The 22,225-nt window shown below is 45.8% G+C and overlaps 1 protein-coding gene across 2 annotated transcripts in view; it reads right to left on the reverse strand.

Moving 5' to 3' along the window:
- Positions 1-22,225, reverse strand: part of HDAC8 (histone deacetylase 8) — a 583,094-nt gene that overhangs the window by 324,076 nt on the left and 236,793 nt on the right. For both annotated transcript variants that reach the window (XR_013601699.1, XM_078663810.1), the window contains exon 5: positions 16,960-17,072. Coding sequence is in view for 1 of the 2 variants with exons in the window: in XM_078663810.1 (XP_078519936.1) it covers positions 16,960-17,072 (113 nt within the window). In the remaining variant the exon portion in view is untranslated. The remainder of the gene's footprint in view (positions 1-16,959; positions 17,073-22,225) is intronic.

Below are 22,225 nucleotides of genomic sequence, written 5' to 3' on the forward strand. Positions count from 1 at the left end.
AATTAATGTAGAACAGCCCTTCCGAGGAATGGCTGTAATATCTCAAATAAAGCTTGACATCGTCCTACCTATTTGGCAGCGGACAGCACTAGTCACCTGCATTTTTGAGCGTAGGAGCTTTCCCACCAGGCCAGCACAGCGCGTGGAATTAGCAGCGCGCTTTTTAACCGAGTGCCCGTTTTTCTTCCAAAATATTTTTTTAATTATTTAATTGTTGTATCCTTGTTTAGACATTAATTTGGAGAGTAGCACTTACTTGCATTTTAAACTGGGCCCCTCACCGCGCTTTTCGCGGGTCTTTAGTCTGGTAATTAGCATCGCCGCCATCTTGGGGGTAGTTTAGGGACGCTGTAGAGGCGCCACTTCCGCGAGCGCTCTAGTTGGAGACACAGGAGGCGAGGCCCCTACTTAAGGTGAGTGGAGCAGGCAGCTCACTCCTTGACATCGTCCTACCTATTTGGCAGCGGACAGCACTAGTCACCTGCATTTTTGAGCGTAGGAGCTTTCCCACCAGGCCAGCACAGCGCGTGGAATTAGCAGCGCGCTTTTTAACCGAGTGCCCGTTTTTCTTCCAAAATATTTTTTTAATTATTTCATTGTTGTATCCTTGTTTAGACATTAATTTGGAGAGTAGCACTTACTTGCATTTTAAACTGGGCCCCTCACCGCGCTTTTCGCGGGTCTTTAGTCTGGTAATTAGCATCGCCGCCATCTTGGGGGTAGTTTAGGGACGCTGTAGAGGCGCCACTTCCGCGAGCGCTCTAGTTGGAGACACAGGAGGCGAGGCCCCTACTTAAGGTGAGTGGAGCAGGCAGCTCACTCCTTGACATCGTCCTACCTATTTGGCAGCGGACAGCACTAGTCACCTGCATTTTTGAGCGTAGGAGCTTTCCCACCAGGCCAGCACAGCGCGTGGAATTAGCAGCGCGCTTTTTAACCGAGTGCCCGTTTTTCTTCCAAAATATTTTTTTAATTATTTAATTGTTGTATCCTTGTTTAGACATTAATTTGGAGAGTAGCACTTACTTGCATTTTAAACTGGGCCCCTCACCGCGCTTTTCGCGGGTCTTTAGTCTGGTAATTAGCATCGCCGCCATCTTGGGGGTAGTTTAGGGACGCTGTAGAGGCGCCACTTCCGCGAGCGCTCTAGTTGGAGACACAGGAGGCGAGGCCCCTACTTAAGGTGAGTGGAGCAGGCAGCTCACTCCTTGACATCGTCCTACCTATTTGGCAGCGGACAGCACTAGTCACCTGCATTTTTGAGCGTAGGAGCTTTCCCACCAGGCCAGCACAGCGCGTGGAATTAGCAGCGCGCTTTTTAACCGAGTGCCCGTTTTTCTTCCAAAATATTTTTTTAATTATTTAATTGTTGTATCCTTGTTTAGACATTAATTTGGAGAGTAGCACTTACTTGCATTTTAAACTGGGCCCCTCACCGCGCTTTTCGCGGGTCTTTAGTCTGGTAATTAGCATCGCCGCCATCTTGGGGGTAGTTTAGGGACGCTGTAGAGGCGCCACTCTGCTCTAGATCTCTTATTTTTAACGGAAACTTGGTTAACTCCTAGTTCCGATGCGGACATTGTGGAAGCTCTTCCGCCGGGTTACCTTATCTGTCAGGTGGATAGACCAGAGGGGCGAGGGGGCGGCCTTGCTATTATATACAGGAGCCTGTTTGTCTGCAGGGCACAGACTGGCCAACTCTCGGACTGTGAGAGCTGCCATTTCTCTCTCAGGATATCCCCGACAGTGTCAATATCAGGTCTGTTGATCTACCGGCCCCCCAGGCGCACTGGGTAATTTTGTGAGTTCCCTCGTAGAATCAGTGACGGTCCTGGCCGCATCCACAGCCAATTTCATGGTGTTGGGTGATCTCAATTTTCACTTCAACGAGCCCACTGACCAAACGGCTTTGGACCTCCAGAGCGATTTAAAAGAGTGTGAGTTGGACCTAATCAACCTCGGGCCCACTCACGAAAAGGGACACCTGCTCGACCCGATGTTCTCGAACATTCCCCGCTTTACAGCTAGGCCGGCCCTTCCCCTTCCATGGTCAGACCATTTTTTGGTATCAGCACTTTGGCAAGTTGACCCACCATCTACAAGTACCAAACAGGCCTTCCTAGTGGATAGAGCCTGGTCCAGATTATCGGTTGATAACTGGACCTCTAAACTGGAAGACACGTCCCCTCTTCCTGAGTCGGACCCAGTTAAGGCCGATGCTAACATCAACAACTGGCTATCCGCTTCTTTGGACGCTCTGATTCCTAAAAAGAGAGTTCAAAAGAGGGAGAAACGAGTTGGCTCAGCTCCATGGTACTCTGTAGATCTTCGCACCCTTAGGAAGGGATGTAAAAGGATGGAGAGGTTATGGAGGAAGAACTGGGAAGTATCCAGGAAAGAAGAATACCGTGCGGCAATGAGGGGCTACAAGTCCGCCTTGCGACGCGCGAAAGCTCTATTCTTCGAAGACCGCATCAAATCTGCCTCGAGTTCTTCTAGGGAGAGCTTTAAAGTGGTTAAAGAACTGCTTAAAGTTCCGGAGCCGGCTGTTACGCATGACAAACAAAAAAGCACGGAACTAGCCGAGTTCTTCCACACAAAGATTGAGAAGATCTTAGACTCCCTGCACCAGCCTGGTCTATCTCAGGACAAGGGCAAGCAGGTTGTGGGAACTCAGGCCAGAATGACCGCTTTTGATATCGACACCTTTGGCCCAGTATCAGTGAGCGATGTCACCAAAACCCTATTGTCGATTAAAAGTGGCTCCCCCATGGACCCGGTCCCCATGAAGTTCCTCAAACAGGTAACAGCGTCCATTGCAGCTCCCGTGACAGACCTAATGAATGCCTCTTTTATCCAGGGTGTGGTGCCACCCACTTGGAAAATGGCGGTTGTTAAGGCTCTTTTAAAAAAATCCAATTTGGACCCCACTGACCTGTCGAACTTTAGGCCCATCTCGTTGCTGCCGGGCCTCGGCAAAATTGCTGAGCGGTTAGTCAACAAGCAGCTGTCAGCCTTTTTGGAGTCGAATGGACTCCTTCGGCCATCACAAACTGGATTCCGCCCAGGTCAGGGTACAGACACGGCCCTCTTGGCGGTCGTTGATGAAGCGAGACGTATTCTGGATTCAGGAGGGTCAGTGGCAGTGATCCTCCTGGACCTCAGCGCGGCGTTTGACACCGTGAGCCATCAGGTGTTGATTCAACGGCTGGCTGAGGTAGGGGTGTCTGGGGTGGCCCTGCAGTGGCTGAGATCTTTTCTCTCGAATCGTACGTACCAGGTTTGGGATGGCCCTGAGAGGTCCAAATCTATTCCCCTCCAGTGTGGAGTGCCACAGGGCTCTTCGCTGAGCCCTACTTTATTTAATGTTTATATGGCCCCCCTGGAGGACGTAGTATCCCCATACGACATCAAAATCGTCAGCTACGCTGACGACACGCAGCTAGTGGTTTCCTTATCCCACCTGGCCGACAATCCGGATACCCTGAACCTCTGCTTGGCAGATGTTCACACCTGGATGGGAGAATCCTCCCTGAAGTTAAACGGCTCAAAGACGGAAATACTGCTGCTGGGAAGTAAAACCACCCTTCTCCCGTCGCTTAGCTGGCCGGGATGTATGGGTGATCCCCCGGCCCCCAAAGAAGCGATCAAGAGCCTTGGAGTCTGGCTAGAACCAGACTTGTCATTTCGCACTCAAGCTAAGAAAACAGCAGGAGTGTGTTATGCCCTGCTTAGGTCGGCACGTAAAATCTTTCCCCTCCTACCGTCAACATCGAGGAAGCTGCTGATTCAGGGTCTTATAACATCTAGACTCGATTATAGCAATGCCATTTTTTTGGGCGCCCCTGAATCGACTTTTAAGACTCTTCAACAGGTCCAAAATGCAGCGGCAAGGCTGCTTATGGACATTCCAAGGACGCAATCAGCGAAACCGGCTTTGAAGGCGCTGCATTGGCTCCCTGTGCGGGAGAGAGTGACCTTTAAGGCACTTTGTACTGCCCATAAAATCCTCGCAGGTAAAGGCCCCCTCATTCTAAAAAACCTAGTTACCCCATACAAAGCAAGCAGAACGCTGCGATCAGAAGGGAAACATCTTTTACAAGTTCCTAGAGTTAAAAAGGCCCGTACTGGCGGGAGAAGATTCTCATTTAATACGGCAAAGCTCTGGAACTCGCTTCCTCTAAAACTACGCGCTGAGCCCCGCACACTGCGTTTCCGTAAAGGGCTTAAAACCTTTCTGTTTCCTGTATAATGCGTCAACTTTGTCCCAATTACCATCGGATGTTGTCTGGAAAGCGCCGGGATGCCCAAGGGTAGCTGCGCGCTATATAAGATTTTAAATAAATAAATAAATAAATAAAGCCTAGAGCTCAACCTAATGGGTCCTAGTACTAGTCTTGAAAAGCATAGCTGATGTTAGTGATATCTTCATACTCTACAATAAAAGTATAGCAACCCTGCGTAGAAATGGTGAAATTGTTCATGATAAAATATCTGAGGTAAAGATATTTTGTGTTTGTGTCTATGTGTATATATATTACCTACTGGCGGTCGCCAGTAGGTATATATAGTTAGGATTTTTTCTCTATGGGATTTTTGAAAATTCTATGTCTAATAACTTTGGCGTTTGTGGACGGAATTGGCTGAAATTTTCAGGAAAATGGCACATTTTGTTTCTGAGCAGCCCTTGAAAATTTGGGGGGGGTTCGTCAAGGGGGGGCCGAGAAAAAAGGGGGGTCCCAAAACGTGTTTTTAACATTGAGTTTTCCATAGGGCGGTTGGCCTCACTTTTAGCTCGAAGGGCTGAATGGATTTGCACGAAACTTGGCAAAATTGTAGGGACTGGTAGCCCGATGTGCCTTTTGTAGGTCTCAATATATGTGCTTCAGTGGATTTTGAGAAATTAACGTTCAAAAAAAGATATATATCTGTAACAGCGGACCGGGCAGCGCTCCAGTTCGCGTACTTTTCGCGCAACGGAGCTTTGTGAAGCGAAGCTGATTGGTTCTCCGGCGTCTGTAAACATTCCAAACAGTCCGTAGCGGCCGCCATCTTGTCTCTCAGTAGGATCGAGAGACAAGAGGAGGCCAAAGCGAAGGGGCAAATGACCATAAGGGGGCATAGTAGATCCTCGCTGACCCCCTAGGTTTGATGTGGAGGTTTTAAAAGGGCCCCGCGGGGCAAAAAAAATAATAATAATAATAATCGAACGGCTGAATGGATTTGCACGAAACTTGGCAAAATATTAGGGACTGGTAGCCCGATGTGCCTTTGCTAGGTCTCAATATATGTGCTCCAGTGGATTTTGAGAAATTAACGTTCAAAAAAAGATATATATCTGTAACAGCGCTCCGCTTCGCGTACTTTTCGCGTTACGGAGCTTTGCGAAGCTGATTGGTTCTCCGGCGTCTGTCAACATTCCAAACAGTCCGTAGCGGCCGCCATCTTGTCTCTCGGTAGGATTGAGAGACAAGAGGAGGCCAAAGCGAAGGGGGAAATGACCATAAGGGGGCATAGTAGATCCTTCCTGACCTCTTAGGTTTGATGTACCATTTTGCCAAGTTTGGTGTAATTCCGTTCAGCCATTCAGGCTGTAGACGTATGTAAATGTCCTATGGAAAATTGCATGGGGAAAACACATTTGAAAGTGTTGAAATTTAGAACCAATTAAAATGTTACTTTGGTTTTGTATTTGTGTGTGATGAAAGTTAATTGGTTATGTATATATGTCAAATGAGAGGAAACCACAGCCATTTTGTGATACTACTGTCTGAGGTACATTTGTGAGGAATTTTTGGTGGTGAATTTCTGGTGTTTGATTTACACAGTACTAACACTTCTCCTACTTTTAAAAAGGTGAGTTGTTAATTTGTAAGGGGAACTATGTTGTACACTTGAAGATAATTTGAAAAATGTTTTCTGTTATTTATTTGCAGTCCTTCTGTTATACTAAATACTTGATAAAGTTAGTTTTATATTATGTATTACTAAAAACGATAAATGAAAGTGATTATTTTTTTCTGCAATTTACAGCAAGCAATTTCAAAATAAAATGGCTCACAATGAAGAGACCGTGGCAATTTCTTTTGAATTGTCCACTACATTGATTGAAATTGAGAGCACCAATAATGAAATATTGTCACAAGGAGGAGATGACTTGTATGATTCCATTAGATTGATTGAAATGGACAGCACCAATAATGAAATATTGTCACAAGGAGATGACTTGAATGATTCCACTACATTGATTGAAATTGAGAGCACCAATAATGAAATATTGTCACAAGGAGGAGATGGCTTGTATGATTCCATTAGATTGATTGAAATGGACAGCACCAATAATGAAATATTGTCACAAGGAGGAGATGACTTGAATGATTCCACTACATTGATTGAAATTGAGAGCACCAATAATGAAATATTGTCACGAGGAGATGACTTGAATGATTCCACTACATTGATTGAAATTGACAGCACCAATAATGAAATATTGTCACAAGGAGGAGATGACTTGAATGATTTTTTTGATCAATCTGTTGATGGCGAATTTATCGAATGTTTGGAGACCATAGAGTTAAAAGAATCATCATTGCAGACTTTTCATGAGGAAATTGCTGATGAGGACATGTTACTAGTTCTTTCAAATTTAGAAAATTCTGAAGAATAAATTTATATTTAGAAATCAAAAATTGTTTGAGACATTATTCATTTTTATTTTTAATTTATGAGGTTGTAGCGAAGTGATTGTAGTATAAAATGAGACTTATAGTATAGAGTGCAACATTTTTATGTTACATGGTAAGTTTACTCATATTTACTTCCCTTCTGCCACTATATTATCTCCAATGTGTATTTGACATCTCTTCTTCATCTCCGGCCTCCTTTCTCTCACTGTGTGTTTCCGATGCATCTTATCGCTGCTATTTTGTGTAATTACAGAAGAGAGTAAAATAAAATAGTTCGGAACGTGAAAAGGGGGCAAAGTAGAGTACCCCTCACCCCCTAGGCCTTTTTAGGCGGTCCCAAAAGGATCAGTTTCTGCTTTCCTGAGAGATTATGGTATGAGTTCCATATACCACAATAATTTGCATTACAACATGCAAGATATCTATCTTCTATTACCAACTTTTGGAGATATTCGCGCTAAGCGCGAATATCTCCAAAAAGTAACACCTGCCCTGAGCAGTTCTTAGCCATGTTATCCAATGGGAGGTGGATAACATGGCTAAGAGCATTAGCTCGGTAATGCATGAATATCGCTGACTTTTTAGCGATATTCATGCATTGCGGCCGTTTATTATCGCATTTGCGATAAACCTTGATAATAGCAAGGTTTATCTTCGATAATTTCTGACGATGCTTAGCGGTAAAAAATTCGTTGGTAAGCATCGTTAGCGATAAATATCGCTTAACTTTGGTAATATGCACCAACGTCTGTTAACGTTCGATTCGAAGGAAATGAGGAAGTGTTGAAAAACATTGTCTGCGCCATCTTGCCTTTTTTGAAATGCCACACTTTTGTCGTGCACGGCAGCCATTTTAGATGCCTTGACCAGACCCACTCTCTGCACGCTGTCGATTCGTAGCATGGCTCCCCACCCTCGCAAGCATCTTCCCCAGGCACTGGTCACCCCCGCTCTCTGTCTTATGAATCGGCAATAAACCTCCCCCCATCTGCGCTGCTCTTCCCTGAAAATCACACTCTGTGCCCGCCCGACACCTCCCTTTCGCCCTATTCACTACCGCACCCTCTGACACTCCTCTTCCTCTGTGTCCGATTGTCCAGGCTATCACCTAGCCCTGCAGATGTAGTTTATGGCCCCAGCTGTAAAGAATCACCCCTCTTCAAAGGAGTTATAGTAGATCAAGGCCCACACCCGATGAGATCCGTCACACCACACGTGTTCCTACTATCTGAAAACCATCCTGTATTGTGATTGGGGAGGGGACCGAGCCTGAAGCGGAAGATTCCAGGAATGACTCTTTGTACATCAAAGTTTTTACAATTATGTGTCACATTAAAAATATATAGCACTCCAACAAAGTAGTAGGAATATAAAACTTTAATAACATATAAATATATACAACAAAACAAAAACAGTAAAAACATTTAAAAAACGAAGAGACCGTGGCAATTTCTTTTGAATTCCTGATGAGGACATGTTACTAGTTCTTTCAAATTATGAAAATTCAGAAGATATTGCCTGGGGGTGGGTCGTCAGTAGCAGTCTGTTGTGCGAATAGTTCCAAGGCAGCAGAACGCGCTGAAATCGAGATGGCACGAAAGTGATGTCTATTAAGTTGCCGCCCAGCAAATAACGGCGTGGGGCGCCGCGGGGGTGAGTGAGTCCAGTAGGCACCACAGCTATTCTTACCGGCATTGCAGAATTACTGCTGGGGACAATGCCTGTGCTGTAGCAGGGTCACAGCAGAAACAAAAAGGATTCTGTTGAAGATGTTGTTGGTTTTCAATATGAAAACAGTTCTGGTGTCAACTGCTATGCTAATGTAGTGGTTAATGTTTTGTTTTCTCTAGAAAATGTAAAAGAGGGGGAGGCAGTCCAAAGTTCCGTTAAAAGGGCAAAGGAAAGGATCGGTGGTTTGAACTATCAGTCAAAAAGGGGAGGGGGTGCAACAATTTTTCCTACCGGGTCACACTGTGCTTTCACCGGAACTGAGGTCTGCAGGATTCTAGTAATTCAAAGTGAGGCTGGCGCCAGCATGGGAGCGCCGACGTCCCGCGGATACAGTTTCGTCACTCCACGGGCGATCATGGCAGTCATTCCCCATCGGGGGTCGGAGACTCCCGCGGCTCCTCTAGATTCTTCAAGGTCGTGGAGGACTACGGTGGTGGAGTCAACCAGTGACCGGGCCATTTCTTTATGCTGGGCCCGCTCTTGGCAGGTCGACCGCCATTTTGAGAGTTCGGTAGCTACTGGCGATCGCGGGGTCAAATGAGCGGACGGGCTCCACCCTGCCGGGCGAGACGTTGCAGCATGGCCACAGTGGAAGAACCCTTTTCCGGGCGCCTGGAGCGCGGAGGGTGCAGCTGGGAAGCCTCCACCTGGGGAGGCGGGAGAGGCCTGTTCGCACCGTCTCTCCCTCCCAGTGCACCCCACGGCGTCTCGCTTGAGATTTGTTATGGCCGGACCAGGCGATGAGGACGAGGGGGGGGGGGGGGGGTCGGAGGCATGTGCAAGACATCCCCCCCCCCCAGTGTTGTCGCAGCCATTATTCAAGAAAGAAGAAGTGTCCCGTCCGTCTTCGGGCCGGGCTTCCGGTAGATGTCGGTCGGACGCCCCTGGCTCTGGCCCCATGAACGGGGTTCTTGGTTTATCGGCTGCAGCCGGATCCCGTCGGCCTCGGCCCCCCGACCGTTGGTGGCCGGACCGGAAGAGCATGTGGCGGGACTACCTGAAACTGTCAAGGGCCACCGCGGCCGGACTGGGAGAGAGAGGGGAGGGTCGAGGAGATATTCCCCCCCCCTGCAACTCTTCAGCGTTGTAAAGGCAGTCCCCTGGCCGGGTCCCGCTGGCCTCGGCCTCTCCTCCGGCTACACCCTACGTTAGGATCTCCTGGCCGAGGCGTGGCAGCAGGACCCGCCTTATATGGGCTGCTCCCGGCTGGGCGTAGCCGCAACCCTGCCCCACCTTGGAAGTTTCCAGAGTGGGGGCGGATGTTCTACTGACTTGCATTTTCCCTAGTCTATCGATTTTTTTGGCGTGGCAGGCGGTGGGACAGCGAGGGGTGATTTGGTTTCTCTTACTGTTTTTCTGGTCTCTCACCACTGGCATATTTTAACGTTTTCTTGTTTCTAGGACATTAATAGGTTTTATCATTACGTTATGTTATCGTTTCTTTGTTCGTTGTTTAATAAAAGTTCATGTTCATCAGTGGCCTACTGATTTTCGTTTTCCTATTCTTTTCTTTCCAGGTTGTTTCATGCTAAAGTTTCTGTTAACAGGATACAGTGATCACTTCGTTATTATTGCATATGTCCTTTTCACTAGGGGTGCTCTCTGGTCGGGCCAGATGACGTATCTCTAGTAAATGGTCCGGGTGAAACAGGTGCATCAATCAGTGGGGAGTAGATAGGCATGACAGATTACAACGGGGGAGAAAGGTCCGCATTACGTACCCTTTCACTATTTGCAAAGATTTTCCTACGTATATTTGCAAACAGGGAATACCTCCAAAAAGAACCAATTCCCAAACAGTCAATGTTTGGGGAAACAATCAATCAATGAGGAACGAAATAGGCACGACGTGTTAAAGGTTTGCGTTACCTACCCTTCACTATCTGCAAAGGGAGAGAGAATATTCCTATTCTTCCTCGTTTGCAGGCAGAGAAGATTCTTAAGAGAATCAACTTCGAACAATTCAATGCTCGATTCAAATAATCAACAAGGGGTATTGTGAACACAAATGAACGCCGCTTATGTACATACACATTGGTATTATCAACAGGTTGTTCCTAATGTTTCTATTTTAGGGAGGTCAAAAAGAGATCCCATTAGTGGCCTACTGATTTTGCTCGATTCCTTTTGTTTTTTTACACGATTTTTCGCTATCTGCAAAGACTAAACAGAGTATTGCGACTCTGTGCTTGTTTGTAAATAGAGAATGAACCAAAGAGAACAATCAATCAAATGGAGAGAGAAGCAGGCACGACGGATTACAACGGGGGCAACGGGGGCAAAGGCCTGCGTTAACTACCCTTCACTATCTGCAAAGAGAGAGTACTCCTAATAGAAATGAGGGGTGGGGGGCAGCATTCAAAGCAGATCAGTGTGCATAAACACGAAAATGTTTTTACTTACCACGTACTTGACATTCGACAGCTTATGATATTTGCTATTAAAAAACCATTGAAATTCACTGAAAAAACCATAGGTTATAGACCATATATAGTTAGGAATTAGCATTTAAAAAACCTTATTTTACTCACACAAAACCATTGAAATTCCATATATAGTTAGTTGCACTAACTATATATCGCGCACCCGCAATCCACTGCTGATGATGTCACATATTACATCATTCATGACATGGTCAGTGACGTCACTGATGACATCACTGATGACATCTCAAATGACATCACGGATGACATCACTGATGACATCTCATTTGACATCAATGACCACATCACTGATGATATCATTCATGTGACAATACAATGCATCTCCTCACATTTTAATATAACCTCTGTTACACTCAGTGTTAAATACAGAGTATAATTTTTGAAACCATTGACACACCAATACTAGTTACTACATACGCACTCACTGATTCCTACGTCTACACACACATTCACTCATTCACCCATACAATCATTCATACATACAATCAATCATCTTTACAACACTATCATATGCACTCATACACCTATACAGACACTCACACTCTGCCACTCATCCATGGAGTTACTCACACACCTAGTCAGTCCTGTAAAGAATCAATCACACTTCCATTTTCTAATCTGTACAGTTAAACATAGAGCACCTTACGTTTTCAACCATATACTAACACATACTTAGTCTCTTATACAATCATTGATACAAGTACACTTTGATCTGCACAGAGTCACACACCTCCCAGCCAGCCACACACACACTCAGTCTCCCATGCAAATACTTGGGCAATCAATCAATAACCCATATAGTTACTCATATAGCTACTGATCAACACATGCTGCAGTTTACAGAACAACAGACATAATGATGCACAAATTAAGACAGTTTAGTCACTAACCCATGCACTCAGTGAGACACATTTAATCACTCACTCATACATTCAGTCATGCACCTACTAAATCCTTCGTCCAGACACTTATACTTCCACTCATTCTTCAATATGTAAGACATATTTTAACTTTACAGAAACACACAGTCACTGGATGTTGTCATCAGTGATGTCATCCGTGATGTCATTTGAGATGTCATCAGTGATGTCATCAGTGATGTCACTGACCATGTCATGAATGATGTAATATGTGACATCATCAGCAGTGGATTGCGGGTGCGCGATATATAGTTAGTGCAACTAACTATATATGGAATTTCAATGGTTTTGTGTGAGTAAAATAAGGTTTTTTAAATGCTAATTCCTAACTATATATGGTCTATAACCTATGGTTTTTTCAGTGAATATATATATATATATATATATATATATATATATATATATATATAAATAATATTTTTATCAAACAAATGCCCGTAAGCCAGGGGTACTCATAGTACGGCCCGCGGGCCAGGGGCGGCCCGGCAAGCCTTCCCTGGCGGCCCGCGGACCCCCCCAGACATCATGCCTGTGTTTTACGTTTGGTTTTTTTTTTTACGTGTCTGCAGCAGCGCGAGAGACTCTGCTGCTCTGTGGGGGCTGCCGGCGGGCGATCCTAGGAATGGCCAGAGTAAAGCTGCAGGGGCCTAAGAAGAGGTGAAATACAAAGGCCTCATTAACATGCAAATGGGCTTTTGATGATCTGTGAAGTGTTCGGGTGCGGCTGTGAGCGTGTGCGAGGCCCGGCTGACACACAGGCAGGGTGAGATGACAGAGGGTGACAGAGGGAGTGGGAGGGAAAGGGAGGGGGAGGGGGATGGAGGGGGACGGAGAGGGAGTGAGAGAGAGTGAGAGGGAGTGAGTGAGTGAGAGGGAGTGAGTGAGTGGGAGGGAGGGAGGGAGGGAGGGAGGGGGAGGGAGTGAGTGAGTGAGGGAGTGAGAGGGAGGGAGTGAGTGAGAGGGAGTGAGTGAGTGAGAGGGAGTGAGTGAGAGGGAAGGAGTGGGAGTGAGGGAGGGAGTGAGTGAGTGGGAGGGAGGGAGGGAGGGGGAGTGAGTGAGTGAGGGAGGGAGTGATAGGGAAGGAGTGGGAGGGAGTGAGTGAGAGGGAGGGACTGCGAGGGAGTGAGAGGGAGTGAGTGAGAGTGAGAGGGAGTGACTGCGAGGGAGTGAGAGGGATGGAGTGAGTGAGAGGGAGGGAGGGAGGGAGGGAGTGAGTGAGAGAGGGAGGGAGGGAATGGGAGGGAGGGAGAGGGAAGGAGGGAGTGAGTGAGAAGGATGGAGTGAGTGAGAGGGAGTGAGTGAGAGGGAGTGAGAGAGAGGGAGTGAGAGGGAGTGAGTGAGTGAGAGGGAGTGAGTGAGTGAGAGGGAGTGAGTGAGTGAGAGGGAGGGAGTGAGTGGGAGGGAGGGAGGGAGGGAGTGAGAGGGAGGGAGGGAGGGAGGGAGTGAGAGTGAGTGAGAGAGAGGGAGTGAGAGGGAGTGAGAGGGAGTGAGTGAGAGGGAGGGAGTGAGAGGGAGTGGGTGAGTGAGAGGGAGTGAGTGAGTGAGAGGGAGTGAGTGAGAGGGAGTGAGTGAGAGGGAGGGAGTGAGAGGGAGGGAGTGAGTGAGAGGGAGGGAGTGAGTGAGTGAGAGGGAGTGAGTGAGTGAGTGAGAGGGAGTGAGTGAGTGAGAGGGAGGGAGTGAGTGGGAGGGAGGGAGTGAGTGAGTGAGTGGGAGGGAGGGAGTGGGAGGGAGGGAGTGAGAGTGAGTGAGAGAGAGGGAGTGAGAGGGAGTGGGAGGGAGTGAGAGGGAGGGAGTGAGAGGGAGGGAGTGAGAGGGAGTGGGTGAGTGAGAGGGAGTGAGTGAGTGAGAGGGAGTGAGTGAGAGAGGGAGTGAGTGAGAGGGAGTGAGTGAGATGGAGTGAGTGAGTGGGAGTGAGTGAGTGGGAGTGAGTGAGTGGGAGTGAGTGAGAGTGAGTGATAGGGATGGAGTGAGTGATAGGGATGGAGTGAGTGAGAGGGAGTAAGTGAGTGAGTGAGAGGGAGTAAGTGAGTAAGTGAGAGGGAGTAAGTGAGTAAGTGAGAGGGAGTGAGTGGGAGAGGGAGTGAGTGGGAGAAGGAGTGAGTGAGACGGAGAGTGAGGGAGACGGACAGGGAGGGAGAGGGAGTGAGACGGAGATAGAGAGGGAGGGAAAGGGAGGGATAGGGAGGCAGACGGAGAGGGAGGGAAAGGGAAGGAGAGGGGCGGAAAGGGAGGGAGACGGAAAGGGAGGGAGACGGAGAGGGAGTGAAAGGGAGGGAAGGGAGGGAGACTGATAGTGAGTGAGATGGAGGGAAAGGGAGGGAGACTGATGGGGAATGACATGGAGGGAAAGGGAGGGAGACTGATGGGGAGTGAGATGGAGGGAAAGGGAGGGAAATGGAGGGAGAGGGAGGGAAAGGGAGGGAAATGGAGGGAGAGGGAGGGAAAGGGAGGGAGACAGAGAGGGAGTGAGAGGGAGGGAGATGGAGAGGGAGTGAAAGGGAGGGAGACGGAGAAGGAGTGAGAGGGAGGGAGAGGGAGGGAAAGGGAGGGAGACGGAGAGGGAGTGAGAGGGAGGGAAAGGAAGGGAAATGCAGGGAGAGGGAGGGAAAGGGAGTGAAAGAGAGTGAGACGGAGAGTGAGTGAGAGGGAGGGAAAGGGAGGGAGACGGAGAGGGAGGGAGAGAGAGAGGGAGGGAGAGAGAGAGGGAGTGAGAGAGAGGGAGTGAGAGAGAGGGAGTGAGATAGTCAGAGTGAGACAGAGGAAGACAGGAGAGAGTGAGGGAGACCGAGAGAGAGAGAGAGATGTGTGTATGCTGGGACGGCTCAGTGGACGAAGGCGTCCGCTGCAGGGACCTGTGATCAACCTCATGGTCAGTTTTATGTTGTTGCTATAGCCCCATCCCCTCCCCCACTGACCCCGCCCCCCACCGATGAGGCCCTCGGACACAAACCAAACTGTAAATTTGGCCCCCGTGAGAAAGTTTGTGAGTATCCATGCCGTAAGCTTTAGGGCAGCACACAACAGTTCGCCGTGTTAGTTATCAGCTTGCCGAGGTCTTCCTACTATGAATTCTTGGTGCCTGACGCGTTTGAAACGGCGTGAGCCTTCTGCTTTTCCGAAACAAACGCTATGACTTTAGCTAGATTGGGGACATTTACGCATCTGATCAGAGGTTTAAAGAACACTGGGGACTGAAAAAGTGTGTTTAAGGACACATGGTCCACTACAAATCCAGGTGGGGGTTGGATCAGGAGGGTGCCGGGGAAAGGAGGGTGGCACTTTTGCTAAGTCCAATTACAATTCTTTTAATGGTGTTAGTGCTTACCGTAATGATTTTAATTAATCGAAAAGTTAATAACAACATTCAATTCACTATACTTTAAAAGATAAAAACAATTTGTGTACAATCTTAACCAACATATTAACATTATTAATAAAAATATCAAAATTAACAACCTATATCAAATTTATACAAATAAAAAAAAGAATATGAAATCAACAAAATTAGAATATAAAACACAAAATTAAAAAGAAAATGGTATAGATACTTGACCAAATTAAACAATATAATATACACGAGGGGCCGCTGTGTCCGGCACTGCTGACATGCAATCTGATGGTGTGCGACCCTGTGGGACCTGATGCCGCGCCAGAGGGGTCAGGCTGCTCAAAAATGAGACACATGGCTTCAAAATTTCTTTCATTTGAGCAGGGGTCACTCCGGCTCCCGGAAAAGCGAAGAGCCAAAAAGTTGACCCAGGTGCAGGTTTCGGAAGATGAGGACTTGAACGTCTATGTTCCTCCATCACGTTGGCCAAAGACTCCTGGAGTAGTGCTGGGACCTCCCACTCAACCGGGACCCGGACCTCCAAGGAGTCTGGTTTGGTGTCGCCTTCCGGGCTGCGGGATGCTTTGGAGGTAGCTCCCTCAAAGCCTTCAGAGCCATAGCCCAGAAGTCCGAGCACAAGTTGGAGTTATGGTCGTTCTCCAGACACCTCAGGAAAAACAATCTGCAGCTGGATGTCTCTATCAGATACTACTCCCAGCAATGTTAATTAGTTTGCATATCCAGCACTGGTAGAACTCTAATGTGCTTAAATTTGCACTATTTGTCATACATTTTCGCAATCATTTCTGGGATGAAATCTCTCAAACCATTTATAAAGTTGTATTTAAATTCTGACCTGTTTTGAAAAAAGTTCCCATACCTAAACCCACCATATGATACTTGTTTTACAAAAAACAAACTGCAATGTCCCATTAAACCCCAGTATTTAACTCCTTTATAGTTTTTACAAATGTTTTTCACAAATGTTACTGGTCATTACAAACTAGTATTTTACTCCTTTCCAGTTTTCCGCAATGTTGCTTGCTTACAGTGATTTATGATATGGATTGCCATAAATTTCCCAGAAATTCGTAGAGGAGTCAACTGTTCCCACCTGTAAAACGGTTGTCCACTTTTGATCTTTTGACCAACTTCCCTAGCCCAATCCACTACAAAGTAAACGAAACCTTACTATATTCCCAAATATTTATTGGGGGGAGCACATTAATAGTAGAAAATAGAACATAATAACAATATCACAATATAACATGTTTTTAACAAACTTCTGTTGTACATTCCAAAGCACCTTAAAAATAAAAATATATTTAGATTGCTATCATTACCAGGGACCCGGCCACCCAACACATTTATATTCCCTGGCTATAGGCCTGCTTAAAATGTTTATGTGTTAATACAAAGACTGCTGCTTTCTGACGCCATCAAGTAATGTTAGCATCTTCTAGCCATAAATCCATTACCTAAAGCTCTTATAACAGACTTTGAATTGACATTAGAGAGCATTATTTCTTGACTTCTGTAGCTGCCCAGCCCTTTCGCCCGTGCTAACTTAAATGTTACTTCCCGATAGCTCGCATTTAACTTTATTAGCACCACCTGTTGTTGCTAACCTTTGGGATTTTTCTCTGATGCTATAAGTGGTCCCATACATTTTTCTTAATCAGTACCAATCACTGACTTTAAACGAATTTCAGAGAAGCCAGAGTTGTCTTCTGTGAAGCAACACTTTGCAGCAGTAGGTTAACGCCCAACAAAAATGGGAGAAACGGAACCTCCTCAAAACACTTAAACAAGTGGGTTTTTCACTTCTAACACCGACAGAAGGCTCTTACCATCCCCGTGATGTAAATCCAGGTCGATGTACAATACTCGCTCGTATTTCTGCCGCAATCGCAAAATTCCCAGGACGGCATCGTTCAGGTAACAGAAGCCAGACGCTTCATCTCTGAAAGAACACAAGGTAAGTCAGGTGCAGCTATCACAAGCGAATGACGACACAATGCTTGTCAAACAAATGTGCTTTTAATAACTAATAGTGTCATTTACGAATCCACATTGTCCTTTATTAGCTTTACATTGTCTCTCATATTAGGTCACAAGGTCACCACCTTCTCTTTCCAGATATTCCCTTGACAAGACCCTGTAGTGATTGTGTTTTGCCTAATTGTGCATATTTACATGTTATCATCATTTATTGTGTTAAGTCCAGAGTGCCATTATGCTCTAAATTACTATAATTATTAGCACAGGAATTTTAAGTGAAAATGAACACAGGCCATATACAGTAGATTACTGCCCACGAAAGGCATCCTGAGACTTGGGGACACACTGGTCTGCAAACGAGTTGCTAAAACAGCACATGAGCTGGGGTATTTCAGCATTTTATGTGTTGTTAGAAAATCATGCCTCTAGCCATTTGTGCTGATTTGATTTGATTTTGATATTTATATAGCGCAGCAATCACCCGAGGGCATCAAGGCGCTAGAGAAAGACTGCAAATAGCACACGTCCAGATAAAGAATGGAGGAGCTACAGCTCACCGTTTACCTAAGAAAGGCCAGGTCTTGATGGCTTTTGTAAACGAGAGCAGGAGAGGAATAGATCTAAGTGCCAAAGGTAGAGAATTCCAGAGCTTGCACGCTGCCACTGAGAAAGCCCTATCCCCCCACTTCTTCTTCTTGGTCCTAGGTACCATAAGTTGCATTTGATGAGAGGAGCGAAGTAGTCGACCTTGGCAATACCATTTAAACATGGTCTTCAGTCGTAGAGGATAGGAGGCATGCAATGATTTATGGACCATACACAGTGCTTTAAAACTGAAACGTTGTTCAATGGGGAGCCAATGTAGGAATTCCAGTCCCTTTTTAGCTGATTGTCTTTTGGGAATATCCAGAATGAGTCTTGCCATTGCATTCTGTAGCACCTGAAGTTTATGTTGTAAGCCCTTACTAGCGGCTAGGTACAGGGCATTGCAGTTATCTAGTCAGGCCGTTACAAGAGCCAGAGCTACCTGGATCCTAGCTGAATGCTGAATGAAAAGGAAGATATTTTTTTTAACATCCTTATAAGCCAGGAGCATGTGGAAATGGTACGGTTCACTTGAGCCTTAAAGCTAAGTTCCGTATCCATCAAGACTCCCAGATTCTTGGCCTTTTTACTAGGGACGGGACAGCATCCTAAAGATTGAGGCCAGCAGTTACTGTTCCATTTGACTGTCCCCGCTCCGAATATCATCACCTCAGTTTTTTCCCCATTAATTTTAAGGAAGTTAGCCGACATACAGTTTGCTACTCCGGACATACAGCTGCGGACATTCTCTGACCATGAGTCAAACCCCTTAGGGACGGTAACCATAATTTGTCTGTCATCTGCATTTGACACCACCTCTAATCCAAAAGAGTGGATTACTGTAGCGAGGGGTGCCACATACAGATTAAAAAGGATGGGACTCAAGGAAGACCCCTGCGGGACTCCGCAAGGTAATGAATAGGAGTCGGAGTGAAAGGATTTTAAATTCACCCTTTGGGATCTCCCTGTCAGGAACGAGGACAGAAGGGCAAGAGGATATACCAAGACTCCGGAGTCTGTCCAGCAGCAACATAGGAGAGATGGTGTCAAATGCAGCTGTCAGATCCAAGAGAATTATCACAACTCCCTGCCCTTCGTCCACCGTGCGCCTGATGTAATCTGAGGCTGAAGCCAGGGCTGTTTTTGTGCCATGATGCCTTCTGAATCCAAACTGTGATTCATCGAGCCAGGATTGCCGATCTGCAGTTTCCATAAGCTGCTTATTGGATGTGCCTCCAGGATTTTTGCTGGATCAGAAAGCAAAGAGATGAGACAGTAATTATTACAGTCTCTAGAATCTAGATTAGGTTTCTTCAGAAGAGGTCTAATTATGGCTTGTTTCAAGGAATGGGGAAAAATACCAGAACGGATGATGATATTTATTAATTTACAGAGGGGTTCTGCTATAGAATCGGCAACCATATGTAATATTGCCGGTGGGCATACATCCATAGGAGAGCCAGAATGCGTTCTCCTTAGATACTGTATGAGAGTAGAGGGCGTCAGCTCGCAAAGTATTGGAAGGCCTATGTATTCATCATTAACCGTCTTTGATAGGGGTGTTTACTGTAGGATTTACAGTGGGCATATTATTGAGCTTGCCTCTAGCCCGTTGTATATGTCCGTGATCTTATTCTGAAAAAAGGAAGCCAATTGATCGCAAAATATTTGTGAAGCTTCTAGTTCGGCCAAGGATTGGGAGGATGAAAGCTGTTGTACCAGCTGACACAGTTCTTTGGTAGATTTAGAATTATCAATTACCTGTGTGTAGTACAAAGATTTTTCTTTCACAAGCGCAACTTTATAGTCCTTAACCCTGGCTTTGAACCAAATTCTATCATGGTCCTCTTAGGTTCATCTCCATGCCCGTTCAGTACGATGACAGCATTGTTTTAAGTGTCTTAGTTTATCATTGTACCAAGGAGCTGAGGAGCGGCATTTTTTCTGAGTATATATTTTAGAAGGTGCCACTACATCTGCTGCTGATTTCAGCCATGTATCAAAGGACTCAGCTCCTAGATTAGAGTGGTGAAAGAACTGAAATTGGTAGGTATGACTATCACTGCAAGCAGAGCAGAGAAACAGTTTCCGACTTTTGTCAGTTTACTCTAAACCATAAATACACTTTACTTGCAGAATGTAGTGCAGTACTCAAAACTATGCCATGGATCAGAAAATCTGACCCATCTTAACTCAAGCCATACTGGTTTGTGCACCCTTTCTGCAAACCTATCACTCAGACTACCTTTGCATTCTGCTTCATGCCCAAGACGAAGCTACACACCACCACGCCAAGTCTGTTGCGCATTCTCCAGGCCTCATGCAGGACGCCAAAACTCAACACTGTTAGATGACACTGCGACCAACACCTTTTCCAAATCCACGTACTGGAAGATTGGGTCACTATTCTTGCGACCAGTCGGTGGGCATCTTCTGGTCTCAACAACTGGTGGTAAGTAGCAACAGACATGCCGCAGTATATGAATGTGAAGAGAAGCTGCAGGAACTGCCATATCAGACGCCACAAGACATGCCCCATTCATCCCCATTGTGTCCCACCCGTCACATCTCTACAACCACCATTGACTCAGTAGGGAAATCAAAGAAGCTGAAGATACAGTTTTGTAAAGTTGAGGACCATACAATAGCAACACAAAAAGTCTTAAAGTAGGCGAGGAATTTTTTTCAAACTCCTACGTGCATCCACTTAAAATGCCCATGTTTGGGAAGCCTCCAAAAAAGGGAAGTGACAAGCACGGCAGCATTGATAATTAACATTATCCACACATTTGAGTCCCCAGAGTACATCTGCAATGGAAATAGTGACCAGGGATTATCGCTTTTGGAAAGGAAGAGGAGAAGGTAGGTAGAGGCACTTCAGTTGCATCAAAGGAAACATGACTATAGGGAGCGATTGGTACTAGATTCACGCTAGAGCTCCTGTAGAGCTGAGAGAAGAACTACTATGAGGCACAAGGTGTGTAAGAATTCCAAACTTGGACAGAGGAAAACTGGAAAGAATGGAGCTGCTAAAAAACAAGCACTGGCAAACCCAAAAGGTCTCTCTTTTGGGACCTATTGCCACTGCCAATAGTTCTAGCCATGCTGTGCAGCATTCCCGAAGCTGCACAACATGGATTCTAATAAAGAAAAAAATATAAAGAAAATCCTGCATTTGAAGCCAATCGGTTTTGTGGATACTGGAGAGAAGCTACGTTAGAGCCAATGGTGCTGTTTTGTCCAAAGATGTCTAGCTGTATGTGAACAAATGGCATGTGAAATATTTTGTTTAGACAAAGTTTGTCTTTCTGAAAGACTTCAGCTCCTTCAGATAAAGGGCAAATGCAAATCTTTCCAGATGTTCATGGGAGGTTACAAGTGGAAGACATGCTTCTTATGAAAAAGAACATTTTCTGAAAAGGGTAATGGACAGGTGAACTTAGTAGTTTCTCTGCTCAACAATCAGTGCACATGGTGTGGCTTTACCGAAGGCCCTGTTGCCAGTGACCTTGACAGCTCCACATATACTTTCATGCAGGAACTCTTCCTATTCATAGTTAACATTAATTAATATTAAAGTATAAAATCCACAAGGATATCCTCTAGCCCTTCATGAGTCTGAGTTCTTCGTTAACAGCCTATGTGTATGCTTTCTGCAAGAATAAACAGGTCCCTGAGCCCTGGCACAGATGGTGAACTACGGAGGTTGTTCATCTTTTGGAAATTGCAGAGGAGCAAAGGCCTCCTTTGGACAGGATTGCTTCCAAGGAAGGGAGTCCAAAAGTGCTTGTTTTCTGTGCAATGGAATAAAATTAAGAAAGCACATAGTGAACAAATTAAAAATGCATGACTGCCTAGGAACCTACAAGGCACAGAGACAAACGATCACAGGATTATTTAGCACAATTGAATTAGTGGCATAAAACGCAGCTAGGTATGGAGCTCAAGGTCAGATTTTGGTACAACTCATCTCTAGGCTTTAAGCTGCAAATGGTGCCAAAGGGCTGTTGCCAGTGGTAAACGCTGCACAATATCCAGACACATCAAAGTTATTTTGTGAGAGTTCTGCATATTGGATGTCTATAACTTTTGTTAAACACATGAAGCATGACCGAATATAATGTCCAGTAAAGATTCACGTCTTGGTGTGACATCATAAGAAAAGAGCAGTTTGGTAAATGCTTTGTTTCAACTGATTGGTGCTTGTGCTTTGCTTTTCCCTGGGGGTGGCTTGCTGGTGCCTGGTGGTCAAGACTAGATGTTTTCATAGTGAAATATTTGCAATGTACTACCATACCAGTAGAGAAACAATGGCCTGGTTAGGATCCCAGCAAGAACCATTACTGTCCTTGGTTAAAGAATAGGAGGATCAAATACTAGCAGAGCTAAGCAAATACTTTTAGCAAGTAGTAACATAGATCTGAGGATCTAAGATGAACATGGCCAAACTGTTGTGCGTACAATCAGATTCACAGCAGACTACCCTACTTACAATGAACCAAATCTGTCTTCTAATTTCTGGATTTCCAT

The sequence above is a fragment of the Lissotriton helveticus genome, chromosome 10, assembly GCF_964261635.1.
Source record: "Lissotriton helveticus chromosome 10, aLisHel1.1, whole genome shotgun sequence".
Lineage (NCBI taxonomy): Eukaryota > Metazoa > Chordata > Amphibia > Caudata > Salamandridae > Lissotriton > Lissotriton helveticus.